The sequence below is a fragment of the Rana temporaria genome, chromosome 8 (genome assembly GCF_905171775.1).
Source record: "Rana temporaria chromosome 8, aRanTem1.1, whole genome shotgun sequence".
Classification (NCBI taxonomy): domain Eukaryota; kingdom Metazoa; phylum Chordata; class Amphibia; order Anura; family Ranidae; genus Rana; species Rana temporaria.
In genome coordinates, this window is record NC_053496.1 from 47,207,685 (window position 1) to 47,221,983 (window position 14,299).

The following is a 14,299-nucleotide window of genomic DNA, read 5'->3' on the forward strand; positions in this document are numbered from 1 at the left end:
CTCCTGAGCCGTGCCAGGCCGCATGCCCTCAACATGGGGGGGTTGGGTGCTCTGGGGCAGGGGGACGCACTGCGGGCTCCCCCACCCCAGAGCACCCTGTCCCCATGTTGATGAGGACAGGACCTCTTCCCGACAACCCTTGCCATTGGTTGTCGGGGTCTGCGGGCGGGGGCTTATCGGAATCTGGGAGTCCCCTTTAATAAGGGGGCCCCCAGATACCGGCCCCCCACCCTAAGTGAATGGATATGGGGTACATCGTACCCCTATCCATTCACCTGGAGGCAAAAAGTAAAAGTTAGTAAACACACAACACAAGGGTTTTTAAAATAATTTATTATTCTGCTCCGGATGCCCCCCCTGTCTTCGTTATTAGCTCAATTACCAGGGGGGGCTTCTTCTTCCACTCTCCGGGGGTCTTCTCCGCTCTCCGGGGGGGGTTTCTTCTTCCGCTCTCCGGGGGGGGCTTCTCCGGACTCCGGGGGGCTTCTTCCATCTTCTCCCCTCTTCCGCTGTTGACTCGGCGAACCCCGGTTCTTCTGCAGCTCTCCGGTGCCTTCTTCTTCAGCGCCGGCTGCCTGCTATGTTTGTGTGTTAGCTCAATTAGTAACAGGCAGCCGGCGCGGTCTTCTGTGACGTCAGGGTCTTCTGTTCTTCTCCCCTCTTCCGATGTTGACTCGTCGCCTGTTGTCGCTGTAATGATGGAAGCGCGCCTTGCATCACATTTATATAGGCATCACCGTCCCATCATGCTCCGGTAGGTACCCACGTGGTGGGTGCCTACCCACGTGCACCCACCACGTGGGTACCTGCCGGAGCATGATGGGACGGTGAGGCCTATATAAATGGGATGCAAGGCGCGCTTCCATCATTACAGCGACAACAGGCGACGAGTCAACATCGGAAGAGGGGAGAAGAACAGAAGACCCTGACGTCACAGAAGACCGCGCCGGCTGCCTGTTACTAATTGAGCTAACACACAAACATAGCAGGCAGCCGGCGCTGAAGAAGAAGGCACCGGAGAGCTGCAGAAGAACCGGGGTTCGCCGAGTCAACAGCGGAAGAGGGGAGAAGATGGAAGAAGCCCCCCGGAGTCCGGAGAAGCCCCCCCCGGAGAGCGGAAGAAGAAACCCCCCCCGGAGAGCGGAGAAGACCCCCGGAGAGTGGAAGAAGAAGCCCCCCCTGGTAATTGAGCTAATAACGAAGACAGGGGGGGCATCCGGAGCAGAATAATAAATTATTTTAAAAACCCTTGTGTTGTGTGTTTACTAACTTTTACTTTTTGCCTCCAGGTGAATGGATAGGGGTACGATGTACCCCATATCCATTCACTTAGGGTGGGGGGCCGGTATCTGGGGGCCCCCTTATTAAAGGGGACTCCCAGATTCCGATAAGCCCCCGCCCGCAGACCCCGACAACCAATGGCAAGGGTTGTCGGGAAGAGGTCCTGTCCTCATCAACATGGGGACAGGGTGCTCTGGGGTGGGGGGGCTGCAGTGCGCCCCCCTGCCCCAGAGCACCCAACCCCCCCATGTTGAGGGCATACGGCCTGGCACGGCTCAGGAGGGGGGGGGACGCTCGCTCGTCCCCACTCCCATTCCTGACCGGCCGGGTAGCGTGCTTTGGATACGGGTCTGGTATGGATTGTAGGGGGACCCCCTACGTCAATTTTTCGGCGGAGGGGGGTCTCCTTACAACCCATACCAGACCTAAGGGCCTGGTATGCTCCTGGGGGGGAACCCATGCCGGTTTTGAATTTTAAAATTGCCGTGGAGTTCTCCCTCAAGAATGCATACCAAATGCCGTCGCTGGAATGGGCCTTTACAATGTGTGACTAACTTTCCACATTATAAAACCAGCCCTAGTTTTGCGCAGGCAAATTCGGAACTTACGCAGAAATCACAATGCTGAAATGCTTTGAAAATCTGCTTAAGTCCTCATTTGCATACGCAAAGCTGCATTTCAATGAGAAATGCCCCCAGTGGCGGATGCGGTACTGCATCCTAAAATCTGACCGTGTAAGTGTCTTACACATGTCAGATTTTCTGCCTAACTTTGGAAAAAGCCTTTTGAGAATCGTTTCCAAAGTTAGGCACAGGGATACGCAGGCTGAACAGCAGTTAAGTCTGCGTATCTCTTTTGAGAATCAGGCCCATTGTTTTTATGTAGATTTTTCACAGCGCCCCAACTCTTGGAATTGGGGTTGTAAATGGACTGTTCATTTACATCAAGCTACCTCTAAACCGTCAAGTTTAGGGCCAGGAAAATGCAAAAGAATGCAGTATTCTATTGTTTGCATTTTGTTTCTCCCAATGATACAGTCTTTGTATTTTTTCTAGTTTGAATATTTTATTATGTTTTCATCATTGTATTTTTTCAGGGAGGACCAAGTACCACAAATGAAATGTGTGTGGTGTTCCTGTTTTATTATCCTGTTGTTCCTATTGCTGCCTGTTGGAGTCTCCTCGATATCCAGCATGTGGTTGAGGTCCTGGAGCTGGATGAATCAGAGACGTGAGCTGATAACATTAAGCAAAGTAGGCATGTACCCAGGGGCGGACTGACCATTCGGGGGCACTCGGGCACTGCCTGAGGGCCCCATCAGGGTTGCCAGCCTCAGTAAAACCAGGAGCAGTATGTAAAAATCTGTGTTTTTAAAAAAAATTCCAAGATTATAGCTGCCCCGCCTCTCCGGTACCCTTTCAGTGTGTGTATACTGTTTGTGTATATTGTGTGTGTGTATACTGTGCATGTATACTGTATGTGTGTGTGTCTGTATACTGTGTAGCCCCATAATCTATTGCCCGGGGGCCCTATAATCTCCAATTGCCCGGGGGCCCCATAATCTCCTATTGCCGGGGGGCCCCATGAGTTGTCAGTCCGCCCCTGCCTGTACCTATAGGTCCCTCAAGGCAAAAGGGTGTTTTTTTTCACCATAGTTATACGGCACACATTTTTTTTCATACACATTGTCACAATATTTCCAGCGAGGCTAGAAAATAAATGTTCAGTGTAACAGAGGTAATCTTAGCAGAGAGGTTCTGCGTTAGTTGGCATAAGGTGTTTGCTTATAGGCTCCCGTGTTTTTAATCTGGCCCTTGCTGAGAAAGACATAGTTTTCTTTGTCAATTAGGGGCATAAACTACAGGGGTGGTAATCAGTGCCGGTGCCTCCATAAGGGGCCCCCTCTCCTGGCACTGCTATTACCATAGATAGATTCATGCATTGCATGAATCTATCTATGGTCGCTGCTGACACCCCCTTTTTCAGGTGTCCAGCCTATTTTCGGGTGCTGGGCACCTGAATTACAGTGGCGGGGGTGTGTTTTGGAAGCACCTGATTAGAGCTATAGGCTCTAATAGGCGCCCAAAACAGTGATCAGCGGGCGCCATGCTGGGCGTTCGCTGATCACTCAGCTGTGTGTTAGCAAAGCAAAGGAATTTGCTTTGCTAACACTGAACCGCCTCTCAGCCAGTCAGGTTGCCGGGTCTGTTACCGGTCACCTAATTGGCTAAAATGTCAGGCGCTGTGATTGGACGCCTGAGAGAGGACGGAAGAAGACATGGAGGACGTGCAGGAGACCGCCACTGACTCGCTGCGAGACAGGTAAGTTCAGGCAGTATCTGATGGGGCACACTATCAGCATTTGATGAGGCACAGTAGTGACAATTGATGGGCACACTGGCAGCGTCTTATGGGGCACAGTAGCATCATTTGATGGGCATACTGGCAGCATTTGATGAGGCACAGTAGTGACAATTGATGGGCACACTGGTATCATCATATGGGGCACAGTAGCGACAATTGATGGGCACACTGGTAGCATTTGATGGGGCACAGTGTCAGCAAATTATGGGTACAGTGGCTGCGTTTGATGGCACAGTGGCTGCTTTTGGCACAGTGGCTCTATTTGATGTTTTTTTTTTTTTCAGTTTGTTTGCGCCCTCCAAAAATTTTGAGCAGCAGCCGCCACTAGTCGTAATAGAGACCTGGTCCCATGCTCCAGTCCTTTCACACTAACAGAGCTGTCACCAATAGGATCTCGTCATGATTTCTGAGCAGAAACCATTGGGATGAGTTCCTGATTATGTAAGAGCAGATCACAGCGATCACATAATACAGAGGTTGCACCACCTCCCATGCATTCAAACCCACGTAAAGGCATGCCAAAAAGGTGGCAATTAGGGCATTGAAGGAAACTTATAATAGTTTGGGTGACATTTATTCATAGATGCCTAGAGCACTGTGTTTTTTTTTATAAAGAGGGAGCACAATAGTGCAATAGAGCACACAGAGTCGTGTTGCCCCTGTGTGAACCGGCACTAAGCCAGCCGCTCCTGTCCCTGTACGGCTCGGCACTCTAGTGAGCGCTGGAGGGGCAATGCAGAGAGCCGGTAACTGACAGTCACCACTCTCTGCTCACTGAAGACTGAGCGATCAGCAGTGTGTGAATGCTTAGTCTTAGAGGCGGCGGGGGACAAATGCTGCATCCATCTATGTAAGTATGGCTATTCGTTTTTTTTACATTCCCGAATTTATCTTTATATGTGCAATATTTGATATTTGAATTATATAAAAAAAAAAAAATATTCTTTAATCTTCACCATAATATAGATCAGGGGTCTCCAAACTTTTCAAACAAAGGGCCAGTCTATTGTCCTTGAAACATTAGGAGGGCCAGATTGTGGCCAGCGAGGGCAGAAAATGTCTCATTCCCAGCACCAGTGAGAATAAACATGGCCTCAAGGCTAGTGGTCAGTAGGAGAAGGAGTAGTGCCCCTATTAGGAGGAATTATATCCCATCATTGGTATCAGTAGAAGAAATAGTGCCCCCTTGTTGGTGTAAGTGGGAGAAATAGCGCCTCATAATCAGTGAAAGAAATAGTGTCCCAAGGGTCAGATAAAGGTTAGCAAAGGGCCACATCTGGCCCTCGGACCATAGTTTGGAGACCCCTGATCTAAACTATTTTAAAAACGATTTTAATGAGAGAGAGAGAGACTCTCTCATAAACACATCGGGCCATGTTCTGAGTAGAGTTACGACGGAGTATCTTAGGAAACTCTGTCGTATCTCTCTTTTTTGACCCGCGTATCTATGCGAGTGATTCTTAGAATCATTTTGGCATAGATACGCTGAAGATCCGACATGTGTAAGTCACTTACACTGTCGGATCTTAAATGTAATTCGCCGCAGGCCGCTAGGTGGCGTTTACATTCAGGTCTCATTTGTTTATGCAAATGAGCCTGATACGCCGATTCCCGAACGAATTCGCATTGCGTAACCGTCGCTTACGTCGTTTGCGCAAGCGTAAGGTTACCCCTGCTATATGAGGGGTAACCTTACGCCAGTCCCACGTATGCCATGTTAAGTATGGCGTCGGGTCCGCGTCGTCTTTTCCCGTCGGGTACGTCGTTTTCCTAAGTCGTTCTTGAATACGATTTTACGTCAATGACGCACACGTCGGCGTCATTGATGTTTTCCGCCGAGAACTGGAGCATGCGCACTGGGCTATTTTTAGCCCGGCGCATGCGCAGTTCGATCGAAACGGGGGCGCGCTTAATTTAAATATAAGCCGCCCCCTTTGAAATACGCGGGGATACGCCGGGCCTTTTACACTACGCCTCCGCAAACTACGGAGCAAGTGCTTGAGGAATACGACACTTGCTCCAGTAAGTTGCGGCGGCGTAGTGTTAATGGCTTACGCGATGCCGCCGCAGAATATTGGAGAATCTGCCCATCATCTGTATTTAGTGCACAGATTAGGATCCATTTTTTGGCATAATTTTCAGGGCACAGGTAATAATAGTGCTAGGAGTATGCTAGGATGATGGCTTTTCTATAGTTTGGGTAGGTTTTAAACTTTAATCTATATCAGTGGTCTCCAAACTGCGGCCCGGGGGCCAGATGTGGCCCTTTGCTTGCTTTCATCCGGCTCCTGGGGCACTATTTTTTTCACTGACACAAACAAAGAGGCAGAGTTCCCTCCAATGACACCAACAAGGGGGCCCAATGAGACCAATGATGGGGGACTTTTCCTCCTAATGACACCAAGATGGGCCACAGTTCCTCCCAATGACACCAACAATGGGGTACAATTACTCCCAATGACACCAAAGATAGGGCACAATCCCTCCTAATGACACAAACAATGGGACGCTATTCCTCCCAATGACATTAACAATGGGGCCCAATGACACCAATGATGGGGCACAATTCCTCTCACTGACACCAAAGACGGGAGATTGTTTACTCCATCTGATGCTGGCACTTTTTCTACTCTCTATGGCCACAATCCGGCCCCCCTAAAGTCTGAAGGACAGTAAACTGGCCCTTTGTATAGAAAGTTTGGAGACCCCTGCTCTATAACATCCATAGATGAGTTGGAGGTGGTGGAAGAAGGGGAGAAGACAGGATCTTTACTGCATATACAGGATGATTTTTCTGTTGTGGGTTTAGTAAAACTTTAAGGCACTATGTAAAGACAGCCTATTCATTTTTGATTGAGATCACAGCGCACCTTAGCGCACCTAAAAAAATACCCTTTATTGCATGTGGGTTGTGATAAACTGCAATGTGGGTATGCTGCTCGCTACAGTGATAGTGTGTCGAGGTTCACAATGAACATGACTGCAATGCACCACATCGTGATATGCGATTTCATCTCACAGAGTTTGAGTATGGGGTTGACACAATCAGCTGAAGAAATTCTTTCAGAATACTGTGCCTTTTAAATGCTTCTTTACCCCAGTCTCACTTCTGCCTCCTGGTGTTTGTCTCTTTCAGCATAATGGATGCCATTATAAACATTAATGGTGTAGACTGGGATGAGGAGACCATAGTTAAAGCCCAAAATGCCATCCTTGAAGCCGACCACACTGCAATTATCACTCATCGTACGGTAAGTACACATTTTAAAAGGGACTCTATCTTTAAGAGAAAAAAAATAGAATCACTAGAAAAGGAAAAGCCCAAATAATTACCTTTCCTGCTGTCCTGCCAGAACACAAGGGAAATCTTCTGCTGAAGTCTACTGGAAAACGGACACTTCGGTCAATCTGGTTGATGTCCTGTAATGATGTGGAGTTTGGAGGGAGAAACCAATGAATTCTGCAGGGGATCAATGAGATCGACACTCTTATGCCGCGTACAGACGAGCATACATGTACGATGAAACCGGTCCGCCGGACCGTTTTCACCGTACATGTATGCCCGGGGACTTCTGTATGGTGGCTGTACTCACCATCATACAGAAATCCACGCGTAAACAATACGCGGGGCGTGTCCGCGCCGTCGCCGCGACGATGACGCGGCGACGTGGGCGGCCCTGCCAGTTAAATGCTTCCACGCATGCGTCAAAGTCATTCGACGCATGCAAGGGATGGCGGGCGCTCGGACATGTACGGTAGGTCTGTACAGACGACCGAACATGTCCGAGGGGACAGGATTCCAGCGGGCTGTTTTAAAACAAGTCCGGAAATATTTGCCCGCTGGGAAAAGGCCCGGTGGGCAAATGTTTGCTGGAATCCTGCCCGCTCGGGCCTACACATGACCGAACATGTCTGCTGAAACTGGTCCGCGGACCAGTTTCAGCAGACATGTTCGGTCGTCTGTACAGGGCCTTAGAAGTGTTGGTTTCCCAGTAGACTTCAGTGGATGATTTCCCCTCAATGGAACTACATTCTGAAAGCACAGACAAAAAAAAAGGAAGTATCCAATCTCTTGTTTTAACCACTTCAGCCCCGAACCATATTGCTGGTCAATGACCGGGCCACTTTTTGCGATTCGGCACTGCGTCGCTTTAACTGACAAGTGCGACGTGGCTCCCAAACAAAATTGGCGTCCTTTTTTCCCCACAAATAGAGCTTTCTTTTGGTGGTATTTGATCACTTCTGCTGTTTTTATTTTTTGCGCTATAAACAAAAATAGAGCAACAATTTTGAAAAAAAATCATATTTTTTACTTTTTGCTGTAATAAATATCCCCAATATATATATAAAAAACATTTTTTTTCCTCAGTTTAGGCCGATAAGTATTCTTCTACATATTTTTCGTAAAAAAAGATTGCAATAAGTGTTTATTGATTGGTTTGTGCAAAAGTTATAGCGTTTACAAAATAGGGGATAGTTTTATGGCATTTTTATTAATATTTTTTTTTTTTACTAATAATGGCGGCGATCAGCAATTTTTATCGGTACTGCGACATTATGGTAGATACTTCAGACACTTTTGACACATTTTTGGGACCATTGGCATTTTTATAGTGATCAGTGCTATAAAAATGCATTGATTACTATAAAAATGCCACTGGCAGGGAAGGGGTTAACACTAGGGGGCGAGGAAGGGGTTAATTATGTTCCCTGGGTGTGTTCTAACTGAAAGGGGGGTGGGACTGACATGGGGAAATGACTGATCGCTGTTCATACATTGTATGAACAGACGATAAGTAATTTCTCCCCCTGACAGGACCGGGAGCTGTGTGTTTACACACACAGCTCCCGGTTCTCACTCTAATGAGCGATCGCAGGTGCCCGGCGGTGATCGCGACCGCCAGGCTCGCGCGTCGGCATCAGGGGCGAGCGGGGGGCGTGCCTCCAGCAGTGCGTGCGCCCCTATTGGCTGAACTGCGAAATGACATATAGCTACGTGATCTCGCGCAGCCGAGCCGACCTGTATAACTGCGGTGGCTGGTTGGCAAGCAGTTAAGGGTATACCTGTTTCTGATTTTGAAATGCCAAAACCAAGAATATAATCTTAAAGTGGTTTTAACCACTTGCTTACTGGGCACTTAACACCCCCTAAAAAAAGGGAGAAAACTCTGCGTTAAACCCACTTACAAGTGAAGAAAAATTGATATATGACCTCTAAATAGAGGAAGGAATGAAAAAAATGAGTGAAAAATTAATTTAAATAGGGGAGTGCTGCTGCCTATTTAAAGCTCAAATACTTAAACTTCAAAGACATACATACAAAAAAGAAATAAGCGCGCAACTCCAAACATTTAAATGTGCAATCACAAGGGAGTGAAATAATGTTATATCAAAACCATAAAGTGATGAAAAAATTGATGCGTTGATACACCCTGTACCAGGTGAACAAAAAAGCTATAAATAAACCCAAATAGGTAGATTCAGTAAGAGTTAGGCCGACTTATCAGTAGATAAGCTGGCCTAACTCAGAATCTACACCGACGTATGTTTAAGCGTATGCTCAAACAGAGATACGCTTAAACATATCTAAGATAGGACGGCTTGCGCCGTCCTATCTTAGATTGCAATTTTTCGGATGGCCGCTAGGTGGCGCTTCCATTGCGGTCGGCGTAGATTATGTAAATGAGTTTGTATGCCAATTCACGAACGTACGCCCGGCCGCCGCAGTCGATTTACGCCGTTTCTGTAAGGCCTTAGGAGGCCTAAAATTATTCCACCTATTAGGTGGAATAACAATGTTAAAGTATGGCCGGGGTTCCGGCCGCGAGGTTCGAATTTTTAACGTCGTTTGCGTAAGTCGTACGCGAATCGGGATTTACGTCGTTTACGTCCACGTCGAAATCAATAGGCCCGTGCGGCGTACGTAACCGCAATGCACACTGGGAAATGTAGTCGCCCGGCACATGCACAGTGTTTAAAAAACGTCAAAAACGTGAGGTCAAGCCTCATTACCATTAAACACGCCCCCCCAACCCATTTGAATTAGGCGCCATTACGCCCGCCGCTTTTACACTACGCCGCCCTAAGTAAGGAGGCAAATACTTTGTGAATCATGTACTTGCCTCTCTTACTTAAGGCGGCGTAGTGTAAACACGCTAGGCTAGGGCGACCTAGATTTGCGCGCCCCTACCTGAATCTACCTAAATATGAATAAAGAAAGAGGTAATTGAGTGATCAAAGTCCTCAAAAAAATATATCAAAGAAAATCCTGACCACCAGATACTTCCAAGCAATAGTTCATTAATCGCTGCAGACTTTAACCCAACATCTTGAAGAAACTTGAATCTTTATATTCAGCTGAAGAAATATAAATACTCACTCTTACCCAATCGTTGGACCCCGGTTTTAAGGAGGTGAGATGAGCTTGTGCATCAGCCTGCCGGCCCCAGGTGTATAATCACTTATCTTGGGGAGGAGTGCTTCTATCTTGCCAGAAGGAAGAGAAAAGACTTCAGCTGTCTTTCCAGGCCGTATGACACAAGAAGAATGGTAGTCAGATTTCAGTTTTCAGCTTGGAAGATGCGGGATAATAAATTCTGAACACGTAGACTCAGTGGAAATGGAGGGAGAAAAAATAGATCCTCATAGTGTAGTATATCCAAAGAATTTATAAAAAAAAAAAAACACTTTAAAAACTTCACAGCAGGCACCAATCCACTTTTAAAATTCTCACAGCAAGTCACTTCATCATAAAAAATATGTAACAACTCAGGATAGAAAAGAAAAAAAAAGCATAAAAAAATATATATTGTAAATAAAATATACAGCCAAGGAACGAACCAAAGAGCTGGAGTATATGAGTGTGATGGCGTTTTAAGAATAGCTCCACCCGACATCTTTCCCAGTTGAAGCCAGTTATAGAGAAACATGTCGGGTGGAGCTATTCTTAAAACGCCATCACACTCATATACTCCAGCTCTTTGGTTCATTCCTTGGCTGTATATTTTATTTACGCTTTTTTTTTCTTTTCCATCCTGAGTTTTTACATATTTTTTATGATGAAGTGACTTGCTGTGAGAATTTTAAAAGTGGATTGGTGCCTGCTGTGAAGTTTTTAAAGTGTTTTTTTAATAAATTCTTTGGATATACTACACTATGAGGATCTATTTTTTCTCCCTCCATTTCCACTGAGTCTACGTGTTCAGAATTTATTATCCCGCATCTTCCAAGCTGAAAACTGAAATCTGACTACCATTCTTGTGTCATACGGCCTGGAAAGACAGCTGAAGTCTTTTCTCTTCCTTCTGGCAAGATAGAAGCACTCCTCCCCAAGATAAGTGATTATACACCTGGGGCCGGCAAGCTGATGCACAAGCTCATCTGACCTCCTTAAAACCGGGGTCCAACGATTGGGTAAGAGTGAGTATTTATATTTCTTCAGCTGAATATAAAGATTCAAGTTTCTTCAAGATGTTGGGTTAAAGTCTGCAGCGATTAATGAACTATTGCTTGGAAGTATCTGGTGGTCAGGATTTTCTTTGATATATTTTTTTGAGGACTTTGATCACTCAATTACCTCTTTTTTTTATTCATTTTGGGTTTATTTATATCTTTTTTGTTCACCTGGTACAGGGTGTATCAACACATCAATTTTTTCATCACTTTATGGTTTTGATATAACATTATTTCACTCCCTTGTGATTGCACATTTAAATGTTTGGAGTTGCGCGCTTATTTCTTTTTTGTACTTAAAACCCCCTGCCCAGACCAATTTTCGGCTTTCAGCGCTGACGCACTTTGAATGATAATTGTGTGGTCATGCAACACTGTACCCAAATTACATTTTTATCATTTTTTTCCCCACAAATAGAACTTTCTTTTGGTGGTATTTGATCACCTCTGCGGTTTTTATTTTGTTGTTAAAAAATAAATTAAAAAAAGAGTGAGTTAAAAAAAAAAAAAAAATGATTTTTTTTTTATATTTTCTTATAAAATTTTGCAAACAGGTAATTTTTCTCCTTCATTGATGTATGCTGATGAGGGTACACTGATGGGCTGCACTGATGGGCACGATAGGCTGCACTGATGGGCTTCGCAGCCGAAGCGGCACAGTTTTTTGGAATGCAGAGGCCGGGCGTGACGTCATAACATCGCGCCCGACCTCCGGCGATCATAAAGACTCCAGGGACCATCGGGTCACCAGAAATCTCTGTGATCAACATCCGGGGCCGGTGGTTCCTGTCACCGACTCGCCGATCGCACAGGTGAGTCGGGAGAAGCACCGGAGGGCGGCGGGAGGGGGGTGTCCCCTTACCTTGCCCGTAAGAACGATCAAGCGGCGGAACAGCTGCTATGATCATGGTGTAGGGAATCGCTGGCTTAAACCGGCAATATCTGAATGATGCCTGTAGCTGCACCCATCATTCAGATATACCACCACAAAGCCCAGTCCTTCTGGGCGCCAAGTGGTTAATGTATTTTTTTTTTACTGAAAATACAGATTTTATAACCACAGCTGACAGTACTGTGAAGGCCTGCATCACAGTACTTTGATACTTTGAATTTTTTTTTTTTTTAGTTGAAGGTATCAGGTTTTTAAATGTAATATTTTTAGTAAGTATATGACATACTCTATAAATTATTCTATGTCTCATACTTTTATTTTTCAGGGGGAAATGATCAATGAAACAAGCTCAACTTTACCCATTTTTGCACCTACCCCACATCCTTGTCATGAATACACAGATGACTAAAAAAAAAAATGGACTTTCTCCTGGTTAACCCTTATTATGTTAAAACATAATGTGTAGGATGATATGTATAAGATACACTTTATGGACAAATGTTGGTGGACACCTGACTTCCACATCTACATGAGATTGTTGGACGACATCCTATTCCAAAATTTGTGCATTAATATGGACCCCTCTGTGACTGGCTATAACAACCTTCACTCTGTGCAAACCACTGAAAGTCCTCCACACAAAACTCACCAAACCACGTGTTTTTAGAGCTGACTTTGTGCACAGGGGCACAGTCATGCTGGAACAATAAAGGGCCTTTTCCAAACTGTTGCCACAAGGTTGGAGGTGTTTGATTGTCTAACAATGTCTTTGTGTGCCGTAGCATTGCCAGTACCCTTCACTGGAAACACCTGAACTCAACAACTCATACTTTACTAAAACGAGAGAGTGCAAAATCTGGTGCAGCTGTGCATGTTGGTGTAGCTTTTAAAAAATATAAAAATGAAGGAACACTAGTGTTGTTTAAATGTTACAAAGAATATAACAGGATATGCAAAAAGGAAATCAAGGATGCAAAAATTCAAAACGAACGACAGATTGCAAAAGATAGTAGGACAAACCCCCAAAAATTCTTTAAATATATTAATAGTAAAAAGGTGAAGTCTGAGCATGTAGGCCCCTTACAAAATAATCTAGAGTGGGTGACTGGGGACAAAGAGAAGGCAAATTTATTACATGTTTTCTTCAGCTCTGTGTATACAATGGAGCATGGGGAGCTCATGTCCAAAATGGGGGTGGGAGTGACACAGCCTCAAATCCACAATGGCTCAAAAGTGATATGGTCCAGAAATATTTAGACAGAATAAAGGTGGATAAAGCACCTGGACCTGATGGCATCCATCCACGGATCCTAGGTGAGTTGAGCTCTGTCATTTCAAAGCCACTGTATCTAATATTTAGGGACTCATTAAAGACAGGAATAGTACCACTGGATTGGCGCAGGGCCAATGTGGTGCCCATATTTAAAAAGGGAACAAAGTCTTTACCAAGTAACTATAGACCTGTTAGTTTAACTTCTATAGTTGGGAAGATACTGGAACGTTTAATAAAAGACCACATGGATGAGTTCTTGCTGGAAAAAAACTATTTAAGCAGCAGACAACGTGGATTCATGAAAGACAGAAGTTGTCAGACAAACCTGATTTCCTTTTATGAAGAGGTAAGTAAAACCTTGGACAGGGGCGTGGCTGTGGACGTGATATATTTGGATTTTGCAAAAGCGTTCGATACAGTTCCGCACACACGGCTCATGTGTAAGGTAAGGTCTACAGGATTGGATATATCAGTTTGTAAATGGATAGAAAACTGGCTGAAAGACAGAATTCAGAGAGTCGTGGTTAATGATTCTTACTCTGAATGGTCCAAGGTTATCAGTGGTGTACCCCAAGGTTCAGTGCTGGGACCCTTACTTTTCAATATATTTATAAATGATATTGGGTCTGAGATCAAAAGTAACATTTCTGTCTTTGCAGATGACACCAAGCTATGCAGTGGAATAACGTCCTTGCAGGATGTCTCCAATTTACAAGCCGACCTCAATGCTCTGTCTGATTGGGCGACTAAGTGGCAGATGAGGTTTAATGTAGATAAATGTAAAGTTATGCACTTGGGGGCTAAGAATATGCATGCATCATACATACTAGGGGGAGTACAACTGGGGGGATCTGTAGTGGAGAAGGATCTGGGGGTTTTAGTTGATCATAAGCTCAATAATGGCATGCAATGCCAAGCTGCGGTTTCCAAAGCGAGCAAAGTCCTTTCTTGTATTAAGAGAGGTATGGACTCCAGAGACAGAGATATAATTTTGCCCCTGTACAAATCATTAGTAAGACCTTATCTGGAATATGCAG

General features: G+C 45.3%; 1 protein-coding gene across 1 annotated transcript in view; it reads left to right on the forward strand.

Moving 5' to 3' along the window:
- The window catches only part of LOC120946899 (putative DBH-like monooxygenase protein 2), a 52,794-nt gene extending 40,387 nt beyond the window's left edge, over positions 1-12,407 (forward strand). The window contains exons 11-13 of the mRNA XM_040361722.1: positions 2,378-2,511; positions 6,782-6,896; positions 12,315-12,407. Coding sequence (XP_040217656.1) covers positions 2,378-2,511; positions 6,782-6,896; positions 12,315-12,398 — 333 coding nt within the window. The 3' untranslated portion in view covers positions 12,399-12,407. The remainder of the gene's footprint in view (positions 1-2,377; positions 2,512-6,781; positions 6,897-12,314) is intronic.
- The last annotated feature ends 1,892 nt before the right edge of the window (positions 12,408-14,299 follow it).